General features: G+C 51.1%; 1 protein-coding gene across 1 annotated transcript in view; it reads right to left on the minus strand.

Annotated features, from left to right (window-relative positions):
* Bcl7a (BAF chromatin remodeling complex subunit BCL7A) overlaps positions 1–20,811 on the minus strand; it is a 33,147-nt gene extending 12,336 nt beyond the window's left edge. Inside the window, exons 1-4 of the mRNA XM_052168084.1 lie at positions 20,549–20,811; positions 13,523–13,604; positions 9,413–9,509; positions 1,194–1,361 (exon numbers count right to left, since the gene is read on the minus strand). Coding sequence (XP_052024044.1) covers positions 1,194–1,361; positions 9,413–9,509; positions 13,523–13,604; positions 20,549–20,640 — 439 coding nt within the window. The 5' untranslated portion in view covers positions 20,641–20,811. The remainder of the gene's footprint in view (positions 1–1,193; positions 1,362–9,412; positions 9,510–13,522; positions 13,605–20,548) is intronic.
* Positions 20,812–21,430: the final 619 nt, after the last annotated feature.

Consider the following 21,430-nt stretch of genomic DNA (forward strand, 5'->3'; position numbering starts at 1 on the left):
CTTTGTAAGAGCAACCAATGCTCTTAACTATTGAACCATTTTCCAAAAAAAAATTTTTTTTTTCTGCTCTGTCCTATCCTGGGTCCAGCATGTGCTCTGCAGCTCAGGTTAGCCTTATAACAGTCACCTGTACCATCCTCCACTGGACTGGGATTACAGCTCTTTAGCATCACAATCAGTTATCAGGTCTGTGTCACCTCCTCCACTGGCCTAGCTACCATCTGTCCCCACACACAGACAATGCAGTCGCATAATGGTGTTGCCACCTTCCACCCTAAGCATCACATCATCTTTTCTCAGTTCTTTAGGTCATGTCAACCCATGTCTCTTGTCTTACTGTCTATACAAAGCCAGGAGGACAGTGGCCTTATGAGCTCACCACATCTGAAGCCAAACCCTCCTCTCTGACTCATCTTACTTTTCCAGTCCCTCACATCTTCTCTGGCCACACTGACCTTACCTACCTCAGGACCTTTGTACCACCTGCTCTCTGCCGACAATGCTCTTCTCCCAGATAACCCTCTGGTTTCTTGCCTAATGCCATCTTCATCTGCTTTTGTCACCACAAGGAAGTCTTTTCTTTTCTTTCTTTTTTATTGGAGGAGTTTTTGGATTTGGTTTTTTCGAGACAGGGTTTCTCTGTATAGCTCTGGCTGTCCTGGAACTCACTCTGTAGACCAGGCTGGCCTCAAACTCAGAAATCCGCCTGCCTCTGCCTCCTAGAGTGCTGGGATTACAGGAGTGCGCCACCGCCGCCCGGCAAGGAAGCCTTTTCTAACTACCTTCATAATTCAGCAAGACTTTTACTTTCATTCCTACTTCTAGTGATTTTATTTGCTTGTTTTATTTTATTTTGGTTTTGTTTTGTGTTTTTGAGACAGGGTTTCTCTGCTTAGCCCTGGCTGTCCTGGAACTCAATATGTAGACCAGGCTGGCCCAAACTCCTGTCTCTACCTCTCAAGTGCAAAGATCCCAAGCATATAAAACATGCTCAGTTTATATGGTGTTGGGGTTCAAACCCAGCCACAATGATCTGATTCCTCTTTTTTTAATGGCTCTAAACCAGGTCTTGCTTTTCTACCGCCATGGCCTGGGCTTGGCACGTGGCAAAGCCTTCTTAAAACGCCTGTGGCTTGTCTGTTTGCAGGCTGGCTGAACAGCTGCCTCCGTGCCCGTCTCTGGATGGCAAGTACCTTCAGCTCCGGGGTGCTCTTTCCCATCGGCCTGCGCCTCATCAGCCTTGGCTTCGGTGCCCTCACTGGGCACAGGTGCGTTGGGCTCTGGGGCAGGGCTGGAGTTGCTGCTGTTCTCCTGCTTGATGGGGGAGGCGTCTGCTATGGAGCTCTGGTTGCTGTTTTCATCTGCACATGAACAGAGCATAGGTTAACATCCTAAAACTGCCGAGGAGCAGTGCGTGCGTGCGTGCGTGCGTGCGAGCGCATGCGCGTGCGCGGCTGGGGAGCAGCTCTCCCATGCCTTAGCGCTTTTCGCCTCATTGCCTGTGATGCAAGGTATTCTCACAGCTAGCCTGATCCCCTCTCAAAACCTCTCCCACAGCCCCTGGCTAAGTTAAAGAGGTCGCTGTGTCTGGGGTTTTTGAGACAGAAATGGTGGCAGAAAAGATTGGTAGGAGCTAGAAGCTGTTACGGATCAGAGCACAAACAATGGACACTCCTGGACTGAACAGGACCACGCCTACTCGAAGCAGAGCAGCTTCGGCTGCTCGAAGATCAAGCTAGCTAGCATTTCAGCATGCAAGGATGGGCTACTGACTCTGAGAGTCGGTTTACTTTAAGGGCGGAGCCCTCTGGTAGGCATACCGTGCTCCAGAGGAATGGAGCCACACCCGCGATTATATGAACACAAACTGGCTCATTAAGAAGGACCTGTAGCTAGAGAGATGGCTCAGCGGTTAAGAGCACTGAGGTCCTGATTTCAAATCCCAGCAACCACATGGTGGCTCAATCATGTGTAATGGGGTCTGTTGCCGAAAGAGAGACAGAGACAGAGAGACAGACAGAAAGGACTAGAGAGATGGCTCAGCAGTGAAACACTTCCGCTCTTGCAGAAACAGGCTTGGCTCCCGGCACCTAAATGTTGGCTCATAAACACCTACAACTCCAGTTCATGGGGATCTGACCCACTATTGGCCTCCATACGTGTGGCAAACAAACATGACTTAAAAATAAGTCCTTTTTCAGACACGGTTTCACTACGTTGCCGCAGTTCGTCTGGAACTTGCTATATAGACCAGGCTGGCCTCAAACTCAGAGATCACCTGTCTCTGATGAAAAGCGTGTGCTGAGATAAAGCAACAATGTCTGTGTATTTTTTTTAAGATTTATTTATTTATTTAATGTATGTGAGTATACTGCTGCTGTCTTCAGACACACCAGAAGAGGGCGCCACATCCCCATTACAGATGGTTGTGAGCCACCATGTGGTTGCTGGGAATTGAACTCAGGACCTCTGGAAGATCAGTCAGTGCTTTTAACCGCTGAGCCATCTCTCCAGCCCCCACATAATGTAATTAAAAGAAAGACTTTGTGGGCGAAGCTGGAGACAGAGCTCAGTCGTCAGGGGCACTTGATGTTCTCCCAGAGGACCTGAGTTCAGTTCCCAGCACACACACATGTCAGGTGGGTAACAGCTGTAACTCCAGCCCCAGGGGATCCAAAGCCTCCAGTGGGCGCCTCCACTCATGTGCATATAAGTAATTAAAAATAATTAAATCTTACAAAGGTGATTCCCATGGTTGGAGAGTGGATGGTTTGTGTTCCCAGTATCACCTCCGAGTGTACATGTGTGCATGGGGCTCATAGCACAGGCAAACATGAGCAGACACATGAGTATTAATAAGTCAACTACTTTTAAAAACGACTTCTGGCGCTCTTGCTACCATGTCTAATATTACTTTTATTTTATTTTATTTATTTTGAGGCAGGTTCTCTCTCCTTAGTCCTGTTTGGCATGGAACTCACAGGAATCCACCTGCCTCTGCCTTTCCAGTACTAGGATTAAAGGTGTGCCCCACCACACCAACTATTCTTTTTCTTTCGGATGAACAGGAAGCCAGTCTGGGGTCGAAGGAAATATGGTGGAATATGGTAGCAATACTACTTTATGGCCAGAAGCACAAAATAACTGCTTTTCTCCACCTAGAATTCGATTTCATATGACCCTAAAGTTGGTTGGGACTTTTTTTTGTTTTTTTTTTTCCAATATTTTTACTAATTTTGTGAACTTCAGAAACGTATACAGTGTATTTTGGTCATATTCACCTCATAAGAACTCCCAGACCCACCACCATCCCCTTCCATCTTCATCTTCCCTGCTTCTGTGTTTTAAAAATGTATTTATTTGTTTTATGTGCATTGTGCATTGGTGTGAAGGTATCAGATCCCTTAGAAATGGAGTTATAGATAGTTGTGAACTGCCATACAGGTACTGGGAATTGAACCTGGGTCCTTTGGAAGAGCAGACCACTTTGAAAGACTCTTAACTGCTGAGCCATCTCTTCAGGCCCTCCCTGAACCCATTGTTTTAATATATATATTTTATATATATTGGACTGGAGGTTAGGGTTTTTATATTATTATATATATGTATATCTATTACATATATAATAGATATACATATATATCTATATATATATGTATGTATGTATGTATGTATGTATGTATTAGGACTGGAGAGATAGCTCAGCCGTTAAGAGCACTGACTACTCTTCCAGAGGTTCTGAGTTCAAATCCCAGCAACCACATGGTGGCTCACAACCGTCCGTAATGAGATCTGACGTCCTCTTCTGGTGTCTGAAGACAGCTACAGTGGACTTACATACAATCCTTAGACCAAAGCAACTGGAGCAAGCAGAGGTCCTGAATTCAAATTCCCAGCAACCACATGATGGCTCACATCCATCAGTACAGCTACAGTGTACTCATAGACATAAAATAAACAAATATTAAAAAAATAACATTCTGTGTATGGATGTTTTGCTTACATGTGTGTTTGTACCACATGCATGGCCAGGCACCCACAGGTGCCAGAAGAGGGCATTGTATTTCTTGGGCCTGGAGTTACAGATGGTTCATGAACCACCACATAAGTGGTGGATTGACCCGGGTATCTAGAAGGGCAGCCAGTGAGTGCTCTTAACGCTGAGCCATCTCCCTAGCCCCACCCTCCAATGAGGCAGATGAAGAGATGAGAGGAAATGAATGGGGAGATGGAGCTAATCATTAAGTTGGAGAGGGCTCTGGGTACAAGGGGTACACTTCCCCTTGTCCCAAACCCCTTTCATGGGTACATTCATTTTAATTTTTATTTTTATAGGGGAGAGCATGAATGCAGAACCTAATGCCCACAAATTACACAGCTGAATTTCCTACATTTGGGAGAATCACGGAGATGATGTGTGACTCAGCACAAGTGCAATGGAGGAGCCTCGCCCTTGGAAACCACTTTCTGGATCATTTCTGCTCTGCCAGGTAAGCGCGATACAGCCATTTTAGACCAGACACCCAAGTGGTGAGCTTACAGAAGCACGCGATAGCTCGGCAGCTCACACTCGGAATCCTAGTACTGAGGAGTAGAGCCTAGAGGATTCCTGCACACTCAAGATCACCGTGCTCTTCCCGGTGGGTCCAGGATAGGCAGGACTTCACACTGAGACGGTCTCAAACAATAAGTAACACGTCTCTGTAGGCAACGCTACCATGTACCACGCACTGAGAAAGAGCATTCACACTTACAGCATTAGGCTCTGAAAACAAGGGCTAGCATGTGGTCCAGGCTAGCCCCAAACCCATGGTCTCAAGCAATCCTCTGGCTTTGTCTTCCTAGTAGCTGGAGAGTACAGGGGGACTACCACGCCCAGACTCTGCAGTTAGTCAATAACTTACTGATGGGCACCTACCTACCTGGTATTGTTACCAAAATTTGTACAGATGGGGAAACTGATCCCTCAGATCTGTTGTTTTTTTTTTCTTTCTTTTTTTCTTTTTTTAGGGCACAATTTCATGTAGTTTATGTTTTCCTGAAACTCGTCATAGCACTGAAGATGACCTTGAACTTCTGATCACCGTCCCTCTATCTACATAGGGCTAGGCTTACAGGTGCATGCTTCTTATCTGATGTGGACCAACTCTCGACTCCTCGTGTCTCTTTTACCTCCACCTGGAGGGAGCGCCAGGCAGCCACGTGGCAGGGTGGTCTCGGTTGACTGTACTCTGGAATGCTGGTTACATAAAAGCATTCTCTTATGAACGCTTGACTTGAAAAATGCACACTCCCCATCTACCTTCAAGAAAGTCTAGATTTTCCCAGGCCAGGACCCAGATGCATGTGTGCTAAAAAACTATTAATAAATGACATAATAAATCGTCACGAGCATTAATGCCCGACGAGGCAGATGCGGGAGCCTGGCCTGGGAACTGTGATCCAAAGCTGACACGGCTGAATCTACAGACAGCAGCTCAGGTGACCGCTACAGCTCCTGCTGTGCCCCTTCCCCAGCCTTCCAGAACAGTCTTGCCAGGCCAACATTTGTGCCCACGCCTTCATGCTTGGTCACCCCTGCCCTGGTCTTGGTTGTTCATGAACTAAAATGCAAGTGACTGGAGGTAGACAAGAGGCTCTCTCTGCATCTGTCCAGGCGGCAAGTCTAGCTTCTGCCCTCAAGGCCTCTCACACGGCAGCTCTAGCACCGGAAGTTATCAGCTGCTAATGGGGCAAGTTGACTTCCCTTCGCTGAGCCTTAGCTCTTCATCTGTAAGATGGGCCTTATCATCTCAGATCCTCAGCACACTGGGACGGCTTCATAACATAGCTGTAAGCATGCCGAGGCTCTTCAGAGGCTGGCTTGTCTCATCCCCACCAAGGCTTCAAGCAGCCGGCACTGCTACTGTGTCCTATAGGTTAAAACCAACCAGGAGGCTGGAGGTTACATTACTAACATAAGGTGACAGGCCGAGGGGCTGGAGAGATGGCTCAGCGGCTAAGAGCACGGACTGTTCTTCCAGAGGTCACAAGTTCAAATCCCAGGAACCACATGGTAGCTCAAGTCATCTGTAATGAGACCTGATGACCCCTTCTAGTGTGTCTGAAGACAGCTACAGTGTGTGCATTTTATAATAATAAGTAAATCTTTGGGCCGGAGCGAGCAGAGACTGAACGAGCAAGGTTAACCAGAGCGAGCGGGGCCGACTGGAGCAAGCGGGGTTGACCTGAGCGAGCAGAGGTCCTAAATTCAATTCCCAGCAACCACATGAAGGCTCACAGCCATCTGCACAGCTACAGTGTGCTCTTATATGTAAATATAAATAAATCTTAAAAAAAAAAAAGATGGCCCGGTGAGGGGAGGTCCTGGGAAAGTCAGAGAGGTCCTTCAGAAAGCCACCGAACCAGGTCGCATCCCGTGTCTCACCCTGAAATGAGTTCTGAGTCACATGTTCTAGGCTTGAAGCTGGGATGTATCGGATGACCTTGAACTTCTGATTCTCCTGCTCCTTTCTCCCAACTGCTGGGATGGGAGGCCTGGAGGCCCGCACCCGGCCTACACAGAACCAGGGACGGGACGCAGAGCTTTGTGCGCAGCAGCTGAGCGCTGTCAACAGAGTTACATCCTCGACCTTGGTTTCTTGTTGTTGCTTTTGGTTTTTGTACTTTGAGACAGGGTCTCGTGTAGCCCAGGTTGTCCTTCACCCTCTGCCTTAGACTCAGGGGACTGTGGACATTTCTCTGCTCGTTAACCAGCAGTAAAACTCCATTATGTTTTTGGGAAGCCCAAGTCAGTAAGAAATCAAGACTCCTTGATTAGGCGCCAGGAACTGGAGATCTAGCATGGTCAGTTTGGGAAAATGAATAATTTTATGTCAGTTTGACACAGGCTGGGGTCATTTGAGAAGAGGGAACCCCAACATGAGGGTGCTCACTGACTCAGGAGGGATGAGACAGGGCTGTGTCTGAGGGCATCAGCAACGTGAGCAAGCCCCTATTCCTTTTTGACCTCAAAGGCTCTACTACACGCCACCTTGTTGTAGAGTGGTCAAAAGGCCAAGTTCACACATGGGCCATCGAGAGGGCTCAGTGGGTAAAGGTGCTTGTCGCCAAGCTTGGAGATCTGAGTTCGATCCCTGGAACCTACTGGGTGGAAAGAGAGCAGCATCTCCCTTAGGTTGGGGTACACATATGTCTCCCTACCTTGCACGCAAAATAAATAAGTGCAACAAAATACTTCAAAAGTAAAAACATTAAAATTAAGATCAAAACCTGGACACATATCCAGTACTTGGGAGGCAGAGACAGGAAGAGTATTAGACATTTAAAGACAGCCTGGGCTACATAATGAACGCGAAACCAGTCTGGGTTACAGAGCAAAACATTGTCCCAAAAAAAAAAAAAAAAAAGGACAACCCAAAAAAAAAACAAAAAAAAAAAAATCCCCAAGACAGGCCTGGCAAAATGGTGGCTCAGTAGCTAAATGTGCTTGCCACTGAGCCTGGTGACCTGAGTTCAATCCTCAGGACCCACGTGGTAGACGAGTTGTCCTCTGACTTCCACGTGTGTGTCATGGCATGTGCACATACAGTGAATGTGTCTAGGTGTAACAGTGTACATGGCTTTAACCCAAATACAATAATCGTGATGATCCCAGCAGGCAGACGGCTGAGTTTCAAGCCAGCCTAGTCTATTCAACGAATTCCAGGCCAGCCACCACTAAATATTGAGACACTGTTCTCAAAAAAGAAAAACAAAACAAGCAAGTAATAAATAAATAAACTAAGGAGAGAGGAAGAGAGGAGGGAGGAGAGGAGAGAGAGAGAAGGGGGAGGAAGGGACGGAGAGAGGGCTCAGTGGTTAAGAGCACTGGCTGATCTTCCAAAGGACCCAGGTTCGATCCCCAGCACCCATGACAGATCACAACTGTTTTAACTCCAGTTCCAGGGTATCTGACACAACCCCCACCTTGACAGGATACAAGTAGCAGAACACCAGCATGCATAAAATAAAAAATGCTTTTAAAAAGGGGAGGAGAGAGAGCTAGGCATGGGAAACTCTGGTAGGAGAGGACCAGCATGACCAGGCGACCAGGTAGGTGGGTTAGAACAGCCCTGTGGCCTCTAAAGGATGAAAGCTATTCCTGCCTAAACCAGCTGCTTCTTCCACAGAAACACCTGACTTCTCATACAACAGCAGTAAAACAGGTTTTCAGACTTATAAATACCAAAAGCTGCTAATAGTTTGAATCTTAAATATCCCCAGAGGCCCATGTATGTGTAAAAGGCTAAATCCTCATCTCGATGCAATGGGAGGCTGGTGGGCCCTGAGGGGAGGTCTTCTGGCCACTGAAGGGATCCCCCTTTTAAGGTATACCCATCTCACTGATCCCAGCTTGGCTTTGAGACACTTTCACTCTGATAGCCCAGGCTAGCCTAGAATTCACCATGTAGCACATGTTGCCCTATTCTTGTATTTTCCTTCAAGTACTGGGATTACAGGCATGAGTTCCCAAGGAAGCCGGTTTCTCTTCCTCTTTGGCCTGAAGCTTCCTCTACCTTGATGCTCCCACCGTGATGGACCAGTCCAGAGGCCCTAACACAATGGCATCAACTGACTGGACTGAGAGCCTTGGCTACCCTAAGCCCAAATTAACCTTTCCTCTTTCAAACCACACCAGCAACAAAAAGCATTCTGTCACTGAGACAGAAAGCTAGTCATTGTCACAAAAGCGACCAAGAGGGGACAGAAGAGATCTGACGAGACAGGCTGTGCACATCCTAATCTTTGGCCATAAGGTGTGTGCAGTTTTTTGGACATTTCATAGAGCCATGAGTGTGATTTGAGCCTCCCCCCTCCCCAAGAACAAGAAGAGAGAGAGACAGAAAAACAGACAAGGCAAGAACGGAAGACTGGCTACATCGGGGCCCCAGCCTCACCTTGTCGGGTGGGACCCACGTTACTTTCTAAAATCAGACAGCTAAGGATATGTGACTGGCACGAGGTGTCCGTGAACTACCCGGAAATCCATCCCGGAGTTCTCAGGAGCAAAACGAAACTGGAGAATGGGAAATGCCCTCGTGGGTCTGGTATGTTATATCCCCAAATCTTCCTGGGTGTGTAGGGATGTGGGAGTCCCCTCCTGTGAGATGGTCATCCCGTCATCTCTGGGTGAGGGGGTTGGGGGTGGGGATGAAGGGTGCGGTTTATGCTTCCGCTTCGTTCCTTGGCTAGGGGTGCCAGGGAAGGAAGCGTTTCCCCTGAAGAGCTCCTCTGTGGCACCGAGGCCTGGCAGTCCTGCCCAGCCCTCCTCCCGGTTGCCTGGAATGTGAGCAAACCTGCTAGAGAAACAAAAACACAATGTAGGCCCTCCCGAGGCCCAGGCAGGGGGCGTGGCTGGGGCGGGGCTCACCGTGCATGTCCATCATCCCGGGTGACGAGCTGTTCTCCGGAGTGGTCACCTCCGAGCCGCACTTCTCGTCCTTGCCCTTCTTCTTATTCTTGTTTTTCTAGAGGAAAAATGGGACAGAAACCTCGTCAGTCAATCATCCAAGCGTGCGTGTGCGTGTGAGCGCGCTCACACAAGAGCGGCCCTCGGGAGCGGCATAAATATTTAATTCCATCAAACAGTCAGGGCCCGCAAGCCTTGGCAGGTTGTCTCTGCCTGCATTTGAACGTGGCCCACGAAGTGTTCCTTGCCACCTTGGGATCAAAGAGTCTCACGGAGGGGAGGATTCTGAGACACAATCTCACCTGTCTGTGGGGCCGGTACCCGCAGACAGGCGAACCCCTGGCTGCTGGGAACTCCCTCTTCTTCTAGAGAGAGAAATAGGGGTAGGCCACAGTCCCTGTCACCGCTGACCAGGGCAGGTACAGCCATGGCAAAGACGCGGGTCATTCATGTTCAGCAGTTTACGCTCTGGGGTGAGGGTGGGGCGGGTTGGGGGTGAAGCTGCTTTCTCAAACTATCAGGAAGGATAGAAAACTCAAAGACGCAGTGGAGAGTGGAGGAGGAGCTTTTACGGTGCTGGGGAATCAAACCCAGGGCTTCACGCCTACTAGCCGAGTGCTCTGCGGGCGAGCCGCACCCCAGCCCCCAAGAGAACAGAATCGGGTAGGTTTCTATGAATGATGGTAAAGACTGCAAAAGTATTATGGATGGTCTGATTGTTCAACATAACAACTGCAGAGACAGAGGCAGCTCTCTTTGGATTTTAATCAGAAAGATCTGCAAGGCATGAGAATGTTACAATACCTCAATATCTCCGAGACAAAGAGAACAGAGCATGCAGCTGCCACTCCCTTTGGGGTGTGTTGAGGGATCTCCATCTATTGTGTACTTGTGAGCACAGGCAACACAATAAACACAAACTGGGTGCGCTGGTACCTTCAAGTGCTCAACATGGGGTGTGTGCCTGCAGCAATAACAGGCAGATTTAGGGAAAAGACCTGCTGCAAATTTTATATTTAAACATAGCCGCAGACAGAACAGCTACTGAGAACACTGGCTGCTCCCGCAGAGGACCAAGTTCAGTTCCCAGCATCCACAGAGTGTCTCGAAACCACCTGCAACTCCAGTTCTAAGAGATCCAGTGCCCCCTTCTGGCCTCTGAGAGAACCGCGGGCATGGGGGTAAACATACGCGTGCGCAGAGAAAAATTCATGCGCACAAGAAGTCATTTTCGTTTATAGTAACATTTCAAAGAGGCGCAAGTAAACAGAGGCAGACGATATTCTTGGTTACCCGTGGCACGGGGCACAACTGCTAACAGCCACACGCATGCATGCGGAGTGAGGGTGGGGTCTGAAGGGGGCACAGTACCTATGTGAAGGTCAGAGGAAACTTTTTAGGAACCGGTTGTCTTTTTCTTCCACGTGAGCTCTAGGGACCACATCACGCTTGGTGGCAGGCACCTTTACTACTGAGTGGTTGTAGACACCCCAAACCCAGCGTCCTGTGCTTTACAGAACACAGCATCACATGTGCTACACCCACAAAGCAAAATTCACTTGCGCTCCACCCTGTAGTCCTAGCATGGCAGAGGCAGGAGGAACGTGAGTTCAAGACCAGCCCAAGCTGTATTGTAAAGCTCTGTCTCAAAAATTACAAAAAAAAGGGCCGGGCATGGTGGCTCGCATCTTTAATCCCAGCCAGCACTAGGCAGAGGCAGAGAGGCATGTGGAGCTCTGTGAGTTTGAGGCTGGTGGACAAAGCAAGGTCGGGACAGCCAGGAATCTGTTTATCTGTTTTGAGACAGAGAAACCCTGCTTCAAAAAGCCAAAACAACAAACATATATGATATGTGTGTGTGTGTGTGTATTTTATTTCATATTTTTAATTTCATAGTCATATTTCATGTATGTGTATATATATGTATATATACACGTATATGTATATGTATACATATATATATGAAATATAGTGAAAACCAAGTGTACACTTCAGTGTTAGTAGGTCCGCGTTTCCTCAGCTATAATCCTATAACAGGAGCTGGCAAGATGGCAGAGCAAAAAAGGCAGGCAGCCTGAAGATCTAAGTTGCATCCCTAGAAGCCACATGGTGCGGAGAACTGATTGCCATAAGTTGTCTCTTGACTTCCACTCATGTGTCATGGTGCAAGCACGCATACGTATTTACACACACACACACACACACACACACACAAATAAAAGAAGTAACATTTGAATTCTGACACACGTTTTGCTTGTACAGGAAAAAAATATGCCTTCAAGACCCCTAATGTTTATCTTTAAAAAGATGGTACAGGTGTGTCCTAATTGAGAAATTTCTAAAACCATAAAGAGCTAACCCCTCCCCCACCCCATGCAGATTCCCGGCCTGACCTTCAGAGATTCTACCGTAGCTGTCTGGGGTTGGACCAGGAAATCTGCATCTTACCCAGATGTTCAGCCCTGGGGGAAGAAAGAAGCTCCTGCCACAGCTCAGGGGTGAAAGGAGCTCAGTCTTTCTGGAATTCTGGCTGTTAAGCATTCTCCAGGAGACACAGTGCGCATTCTGGGTACAGAAACCACACAAGCTAGGCATGGCTCCTCTACATGGGAGGGGTGAGGGGGGGGCACTGATGCATACAGCCTCGTGGGTTAGCCAGGGCTTGTCTCTTTGCCCAGCCGGGAGCTGCCCCATCCTTCCCACGGCCCATAGATTACACCTTCCCCCTTGATCATACTCCACTTGGCGCGTCCCTGATGTCTGTTTCGTGCTATTCTATAATTATCTTCCCCCAACGAGATTAGAAATTCCTTGACAGCAGGGACCACGTCTCCTCGGATGCAGCCGGCATTTCTACACCACCTAATGATGTGTGAGGCCAAGACGAGGGCCGGAGCCAGGAACTGCCTCAGAGGACTTGAGCTGCCCTGTCCAGTGACACGTGGATAGGCCTAGCCTTTGTCTCTTTATGGTAAGAGGGCCGTTGGTGGCTTCAGAAACCCAAGTCAAAATGAGAAGGGAATTTGGTCCCGTAAGTTCTGAGCCCTCCTGAGGTGAGCATGTGATCTCAGCCCTGCCTAGAGTCTCCACTCTCAGGCAGCAGGTTATTGAAGAGAGGCTAGCCCCTTGGACGGGAAGCTGAGCCTCTGTCTTTACTGAGAAAACTGCTGTCCCATACCAACATGTATTCATCATGGCCACGTTGCTCCCAGAAGCAGCTGAGGCCACGCTCATCTCCTCAGAGAAAGGTGTCAAGTGCTGGTAACCTGGGCAGGGGCAGGGAGGGAGAGACCTGGTAGTGCCAAGGCCTCTAGACGGGAAGTGGGTTGGCTGCTTCTCAAGTATCCTTCCTGGGAACACAGCACGGCCACCGCAGCCCACTCTGGCCGTTGTGGTCAGCTTGGTCCCAGCTGTCTCCCTTAACCTCCCTACAGCCCCCCTGGAGCAGCACAGGCATCCCTACACCAGGCTCCCTCACTTCTAAGAGCCTCATCATTAGCAGGCTCTCCAGGAACAGAGAACACATGTCTTTCAGAATGAGAAGGACTTCTGAGTCCCAGTTGCAACTCTGATGTGTCTGCATGACTTTGGGGGCGAGTAGCTGTGCCTCTCAGAGACCATGTCTTCCCCTAGTAAGGAGATTTTAAAGGCTAGGGAGCAGGTAAATGAGTGTATGAAGCACAATCACAGGGCCTGGCAGAGGGCCGGTAGCTCAGGAACCATCAGGGGTGGGGCCATAGGGAAGGCGGAGGCTTGGTATCCCCGGGCACAACACCACCTGCCCCCGCACCATAGTACGCAGGGTTCTAGGGAGAGTGAGTCCCAAATAAGTGTATCTCCACTGGTCCACTGTGAGGCTCTTAAAACAGAGGACAACTTTCAAGGGGCATTCCTTCTGTCACCCAGGGCCAGGCTCTGGGGAAGAACTATAGGAGGGTGAGGACACAGGTCCAGTGGCCTTTCTAGGCCTCAGCCAGGCTCTGTGCTTTCTGAGCAGTCTGGCCTTATGTCCCCAGGCCAGTGGCCGGCCACAGAGCCCTCCTCCCTGCAGTGGGGAGGTCACATACTCACATCGTCAACTTTTGTCTCAGTCACAGGGACCCACTTGTAGATTCGTAGGGATGTATCGCCAACGGTCACCCATTTCTTCTCCCTGCAGGGAATGAGGAAGAGCCCATAACCAGGGGGCTTTGTAAAGGACACCGCTTAAGGGGAGAGGGTGGCAGAGGTCACAGCTACAAAGTGATGACTGTGTAGCCCTGGGGCTAAGACAACAAACTTTGATCACACAGATATGGCTGGAATCCCAGCTCTGTCCTCCGAGGCCGGCGGCAGAGGCCCCTGGGAAAGTCACTTGGCTAACATAAAGCCTTGAGGTCCCAACCCTTCTAGGATCCGAAAAAGCAAGCAACCACCCCACCCTCCTGGCAACTTCCCCTCAGAACAGTTCAGGGGCACGGTATGTGTGTGTGTTTGTGTGTGTGTGTGTGTGATGAGGTGGGCTGGTTGTTGAGAGGTAAGCTGAACCTGGCCTTGTGGGGACAATCCCTTGTACCTGTCCTTCAGTCAGGGCTCCACATGGACCCCTGGTCTCCATAGAACCCCTGGGTTCTAAACTCCCACAGGACAGAAGTCAAGTGCCCAGTTGAGAGAGACAGGTTTGCAGATGAGGAGGAGAAAAATACAAGCCGTGAGAAGGAAAGGGTGCGAATGGTTTCATCAAGGATAATAATTACTGTGGCCACTGATCCTGTTAGATGCTACCACTTCTTGCTCTAGATATTTAGGAGCCATGTACCTGGGCAGGGGTGAACACAACTTGGGGGAGAATAACCAGGGACAGGCTGGGGTTTGAACCCCAACAGTCTGAGCTCCAGCGTAGCCATCTTAGGGAGGCAGCTGCAAGTCTCTTTTTTTTTTCTTCTTCCTTTTCTTTTGGTTTTTCGAGACAGGGTTTCTCTGTGTAGCCCTGGTTGTTCTGGAACTCACTCTGTAGACCACGCTGGCCTCGAACTCAGAAATCTGCCTGCCTCTGCCTCCCAAGTGCTGGGATTAAAGGCCTGTGCCACCACCACCACCACCGGCCGGAGCAGCCTCAAGTCTTAATGAGTTTAGCAAGTAACCCCGCTGATTCGGGAAGCCTGTGAGAGCGGCTGGGCTGCAGTTTCAACTCAGCACAACAGTCCCACTGCTACCCAGAACTACAGTTACGAGGACCCTGGCTTCTCCACCCAGACTTAACCTATGGTCTTCCCCTCGTTCATACTGTGACACAGTCTCTGCCATGTCGCCACTGAGCCTTTGGGAGTGAAGGGGGAAGACATGGTAAGCACATTCAAGGACAACCATAGCCAGACCATACACTTCCCTCCACGGCTGCCACTCGGCTCTCCAAGCTCCTGTTATCGACGGCCGGCTCACATTGTTAAACAAGATGGACGCCATGTGTAGGTGCTTCCGTGTGCCAAGCACCATGCCCACATACTCATGGCCATCTGTGGCAGCAGCTTCACCTTCTCCACCTGACAGATCAAGGGAGTGAGACCCGCGAGGGTGAGCTCATAACCCCACAGCAAGAATCCAAACCCCCATGGACCGCTTTCCAAAGGCCCCGCCCACGCGCCTTTCAGCAGGAGAAGCACGACTTGAAGACAGATGTCTATTTTCCATCCCTCTCCTGCCTCCTGGAGGCAGACGGAGTGTACAAGCCACAGGCCCAAGCTTTTACTCTCCACTCTGAAGGTACCTGGTGGGACGAGGCTATTGCCAGGAACAACCTCAGTGACAGGTAAACATAATCCAGATGGCCCTGGCTGGAGAGATGGCTCAGTGGTTAAGAACACTTACTGCTCTTCCAGAGGTCTTGAGTTCAAACCTCAGCAACCACATAGTGGCTCACAACCATCTGTAATGGGATCTGATGCCCTCTTCTGGTGTGTCTGAAGCTGGCTACAGTGTACTTACATAAATAAATAGATCCTTAAAAAAAAATGCTGGGCAGTGACAGATTTCTGAGTTCGAGACCAGCCTGGTCTACAGAGCGAGTTCCAGGACAGCCAGGGCTACACAGAGGAAACCCTGTCTCAAAAAACCATAAATAAATAAATAAATAAATAAATAAATAAATAAATAAATAAAATTCTGATGGCCCCCATGTACTAGAGACTGAGCTATCTCTCTCTCTCTCTCTCTCTGAGATTAGTAAAAGGACAAGAGAGGAACACACCCTACAGATGAGAAAAGAAGCAGTCCAGAAACTTTTAGAATCTGAACAGCCAAAGTCACTCGATCTGCACCAACAAGCTCTTGACTCGTTTTCTGTGCTGAGCCCAGTTAAATGAACCAAGCAAAAATCTGAGGGTGTTACTTTTCTTTTTTTTAATTTAAGTAATTAACTTGCAATATAAAGGCCACGATTGAGGTTGGAAAGCACGCCAGAGCTTTGGGCCTTCCAAGGTGACAGGCCCAGAGATGAATGTCTGGTGTTATGAGGCGTTAAGGGTTACACACTGGCTCCTTCTTCCCCAGCCAATGGCCTCCTCGTGAAGTACAAAGCACTATGGCTAGGTGTGGACCCTGAGGAGGGGGCTTTGGGACAGAGGCAAGAGTCATGAACATGACCTTGAGAGCTGGGGGTCACGGCATGTCATTCTAGCACCCTGAAATCCTGAGATTCCTGTGACCCCTCGGAGACTTAGGCAGGGTTGCTAATTCTAGGTCCTAGGTGGCTCTAAACTACACAATGAGATTAATAAATAATAATAATAATAGGTATGGTGAGGGCTCAGTAGAGGGTGGGTAAAGGCACTGGATAACCTGAGTTAGATTCTCAGAAGGCTATGGTAGGAGAGGACCCACTCCCACAAGCCGTCTTCTGACCTCCACGCGTGTGTCATAGCCCACGTGAGCATGTTCCCTCCCTGCATGTGCACACACACAAAATATGCCATAGAGGGAGCTGGGGGAGTAATAAAACTTTCAAACACTGAAGCAGAACCTGACCTTGGGATTGACCTCTGACCTGGGACTTGGCTCTCACAAAGGCCCTGGCTCAGGGTAGCAGCTCAGATCTCTTGCAAGTGCTGCAGCCCACCGTGGGGTAACACGCATGCACACACAGCTGGCTGCTCCCATGGTGAGGGGACTAGACAATCCCGATCACCTCACAACGAGGGCGTGTGGGTGGGTGGGCGGGAAGGGATCGGCCCACAGCCGTGTCTTGTTTACCCTCAGAGGACTTTTAGAAAGTTGACTCAATTGCCAAAGTAGAAGACAGAGAGAGGAAACCTACAGATCTAGATTTCTGGCTACTCTCGAAACACGATGTGCAGCCCACACGCCCCCTGGGCACCAGCGGGGCTCCAGCTGACAAACATGGGCTCCCCAGCCCCCACCTCTCACCACCTGCAAGCATTCTCTTGGACCACCAAGTCGCGGCTCAGCCTAGCCATGAAACTACTCTGCACAGAGCCTGAGCCCTCTTGCTTCCATGGCAACCGGCTTGGCTTCTGTACCTCCTCTGCCTTGTGTTCCTGAGATAAAAGGATGAACTGCAGTCCCAGATGTAAGAGTATAGCTCCAAAGTTCTTCCCCAGATTGGACTCTTATGTAAACTACGAAGCCCATCTCAGATTCTCAAGGCCAAGGTGATTTTTTCCAGTGCTCTATTGGGTCTAGATATATTCACTACATAAGTGAATATTTATATATTCACTACACAGGAGACCTGTCCTCATCCTAATCAGGTCTGGGCCCCCTCAGATGGCACTTCTCAGGGATGGGTGGAAAGCCCCCCCTCCCCCGACTAGCCATTCTGTGCTTATGCCAAGTTGCTGAAGGTCTTCTTGGACCAAGAGCTGAAAGGTCCTGGAGCAATGCCCTTTGTCTTCTTCACGCACACTGGGCCTCCCAAGCCTGACCCAAAAGGGGCCTGCCATCTCCCTCAACCATCTCTGGCCCCCTCACACCCCACCAACCTGCTCTGCCGGGACACCAAACAGGAAGGAGAGGAGCTGCCAGCTGTGGGTGAGGAGGCTGAAGCTCTCACACTGGCTACTTCTGCAGGGCAGAGGAAGGGAAGGGCCAGGCAATCGGGTATAAAAGGCTTTCAGGCCAGGCGGTGGTGGCATACGCCTGTAATCCCAGCACTCTGGGAGGCAGAGGCAGGCGGATTTCTGAGTTCGTGGCCTGCCTGGTCTACAGAGTGAGTTCCAGGTCCTCTAAATAAAACACAGAATTCCTCAATGATTTTGAATTTTTCAAACAAATGGATAACCTTTTGGTATGTGTCTCAAATATTTCATAGGATATACTACTTACATAAAAGGATGTGTGCTTGTGTGTGTGTGTGTTTGTGTTTGTGTGTGTGTGTGTGTGTTTGTGTGTGTGTGTGTACAGGCTAAAGACAAAAACCAGAGCCCTGTTCATATTAAGCTCAAATTCTACCATTAAAGCAATACTCTCAGCAGAATTTTTCATGTATTTTTGCTTTTTTTTTTTTTTTGAGATAAGCTTGAATGTAGACCAGGCTAGCTTTGAACTCAATGTGTAGCCGAGGCTATCCTTGGACTCCTGATTCTCCTGCCTCTACCTTACAAATGCAAAGGTTATAGGTATGCACCACTATACCCGGGGAGAGATGTTTATTGTTATTGATCTGAAATTTCAAATTTACCTGGATGTTCTGTATTTTCATTTGCTAATTCTGGCAACCCTATGTCTTAGCCAGTGGTGGAATGCATGGTTGGTGCCCACAGTTAATAAACAACCCCAAAGCCTTCAGGGTTGAGTGCAAAACTGTTGTACAGAAAGGGCAAGACCAGGTTCCGTGACTCAAGGAACCCTCCATTTCCGTTTAAGATGGGAAGGGAAGCAAATCAAAATTTCTACAAAGTCCACCTTACAGAAGGGAGTTTACAAGGGCGCCTGTGTACTCCAGTGACTCTACCTGACTAGCCAGTCCTCACCAGCTCTGGGAGGGGAGGGGGCACCGGATCCCCTAGTTGACAGGGTCAAGGAACTGAGTTCCAAGGTCACCGCTAGGAAGTGAAGCAGAAACTCAAGCAGGAGATCCCAACAAGCCTGAAGTCTTTAGAGGTCATGGCGTTCTTATTTCCCCCAAAAGAGCACAGGGAAGAAGGCAGCCACATCCCCCGCTGCACTCCGGGGCTTGGCAGGCTCTGAACCCGCTAGGATGGAAGAAGCCTCCAGGCCGGCTGCTCTGGGGCCCGCAGGGTGGAAAGCCCCATCCCTCCATCTGCCCGCCCTACAGAGCAGCTGGCAGACCCAGTCGCAGCTGTCACAGCTCCAGGACCAGAAAGGAAGCTTACACCGGCCCCTTTCTACCCTCCAGGCGGGTGACAGACAGAAGGGACTCTTGCCCCAAATCAGTTCTTTCTTTGCACCGGGACTGAGGCAGGGGAGGGGTGCCACCCCAGACTTCCCTTAAGAGTCCCACAGGAGAGGGGGCACAGTGCTGTTTTCCTGTGTTTTGGCCTGCAGCTGTTTCTGCCATTTTTAAATGGCTGCAGTTGGGCATTGGTCGCCCTGCTCAGCAGGGGAGCTCCCGGCACCCAGGACTTGGATCTCAACTTTGGAAAGCCTCCCCTTCTCACGGTTGTGAAAATTCTTTGTCCCATTGGAGCCAAACCCAGCCCACGGCGGGCATCCGGCCATCTGCAGACAGCCCTTTCCATAGGAGGCCCGGGAGCACGTGGACTTTATTGATTTTTTGCCTTGCCTTTTTTGTTGGGTTTCACTCTGAAAGGACAGCTAACTTGTGACACATCAAACCGGAGACAGGCCCCTCAGTAGTGTTAAAAAAAAAAAAAGACAACAACAGAGGCGTTACTCAAGAAATGAACCCCCCCCCCAAAAAAAACAGCCTGCGGTGGAGCCTGGCCAGTTCCTATAAAGGACAGGTCTAGCCAACGGCCGCTGACACTTGGGGACACTCTCACAGCTGCTCCTCTCCCTCTCGGACCCAGAAGAAGCCGTGGGAAAAAAAACGTAATAAAGTTAAAATCAGGGAGCAGGGAGTTTTCAACAAGTCTGACCCAACCTGGTGGTGGACTACTGGCGCCTCAGGCCTGGCCTCTGGGGCCGCCTCGGAGTCAGATCCTGACGAGGGCCGCGAAAATGTTCCATCCTACTAATTATAACGAGGCCACGCCGGGCACGATCTAATTTGAGCTTGAAAAACACGCACGGCCCACACCGAATCTCGCGGTCCCCTCCTCCTCCCCCAGTGCAGAGAACAAAAACAACGGTCGCTCGTTCTCTCTGCAAAACAAACACCAGCTCCAGCTAGAAGAAGGCAAGACATGGCCCAGGACTTGGCTTCTGGCTGCAAACATCGCGTTCCCCAAGCTCCGGGTGCCGCGCGGAACGCGTGGGAGCCGTGGGTGCCCCGCGCCCGGGCCGCGCCACCGCCTTCCTAGCGCTCGCCCCCATCTTCCTTCCTCGCCCGGAGCCCTCGCTCCAGGCTGCCCAAAGCGCTAAATTTAAACGGCTCGCGCTCTGCAAACTCCGCAGACTCGAGGGCGCCGAGGCCTGGGAGGCGGAGAGCTGCGGGCTGGTCGGGGCGTAGGGTGTGTGTGTGTGTGTGTGTATGTGTGTATGTGTGTGTGCTGGGGGGGACACCGGCGCCGCGCCGCGCCGCCCCGGGAGGAGACGGCGGCCCGCTCCGCGCTGCACAATGGAGCTCGCGCTCTGCCCGCCGCCGCCGGCATCACGGCCCCGGCGCGCGGGAAGCCGCTTTCATGTGACTTGCACAAAAAAACGAAATGGCTTCTGGGGCCGGCTGCGAACCCCCCTCTCCCGAGAGCCGGGCTCCGGGCTCCGGGCTCCCGGCTGCAGCCGTCGTCGCTGCCGCCGCCGCCGCCGCCGCGCCAGGTGGGCGACCGGCGCCAAGCACACCTGGGCAGCGGACGCAGCCCCCGCGGGGCGCAGGTGACCCCGGCCGCGCGCCCTCGCCAACTCCGGGCCCGGGGCCGCTGCGCCCCGCCGCTCTGTGCGCTGGGTCCGGGCTTGCTGGCGGCCGCGACGCGGTGCAGCGAGCCGGGGCGAGCGAGAGCGCGAGCAGGCGCCTCGGCTTACCATTTGCGCACTTTCTCGATAGCCGCCATGACCCTCTTGATATCATCTTTGGCCCGGCTCCTGGTCTCAGCTCGAACCGACCTGCCCGACATGGTTCTGGCGGGGAGGGAGAGAGAGAGGAGAGAGAGAGAGGCTGGGGGAGCGCGCCCGCCGGGTCCTGCTCGCCACACTCGCCCGCTCTCTCACTCGCGCACAGACACACACTCACACACATACGCGCACACACAAAGCCTGGTGCCGCCGCGCGCCCGGGGCCCAGTGCGCAAGCGCCGGGCGGCAGCTGCACAGAGCGAGGGGGAGCGGCGCGGCCGCCAGCAGTGCGGCCTCCGGGTGCCGCCGCCCTCCCCGGGGAGTCTCGGGGACCTCGCCCTGGGAAGCTATCCCAGGTGACCCCGACCTCCCAGTACGCGGGACGGGTCCCTTGGCCGGACTCACCCAGAGGCCGCAGGTGCGATGGGGGCCCCTCCCCCCAAGACACACACACCCTGGGGATGGCAAGCTGCAGGCCGTGGGTGCTCTGGCTCGGGTTGGTGGCCGCGGGCGCGATCGTGCAAGTTTCTTGCCGGGCACTGGAGTTCTCAGAGTTTGAGGTGGCGGTTCGGGACGCGAGGTGATCTTAGAAAGAGTTGAGGCGCCGGTCTCTGGCCAGCTGCCCTGTTGAAATGTGCGAGCTAGAACGTCGCCTCCCATGCTTCAACTAGAGTCGTAGGAAAGGTGCCCGAGCCCGGTGGCAATTGACATTGTTGCAGGGCTTTCTTTCCCGTAGAGATAAGTTGCCCCTGTCGCGGATCAACCAACCTGGGGTTTGTCCGAAAATGACAATTTAGTCTTAAACGGCTCCTGGTGGAAGTGCAGTGTATTGACACGGAGCAGTAGGTAAAG

The sequence above is a fragment of the Apodemus sylvaticus genome, chromosome 22, assembly GCF_947179515.1.
Source record: "Apodemus sylvaticus chromosome 22, mApoSyl1.1, whole genome shotgun sequence".
Taxonomy (NCBI): domain Eukaryota; kingdom Metazoa; phylum Chordata; class Mammalia; order Rodentia; family Muridae; genus Apodemus; species Apodemus sylvaticus.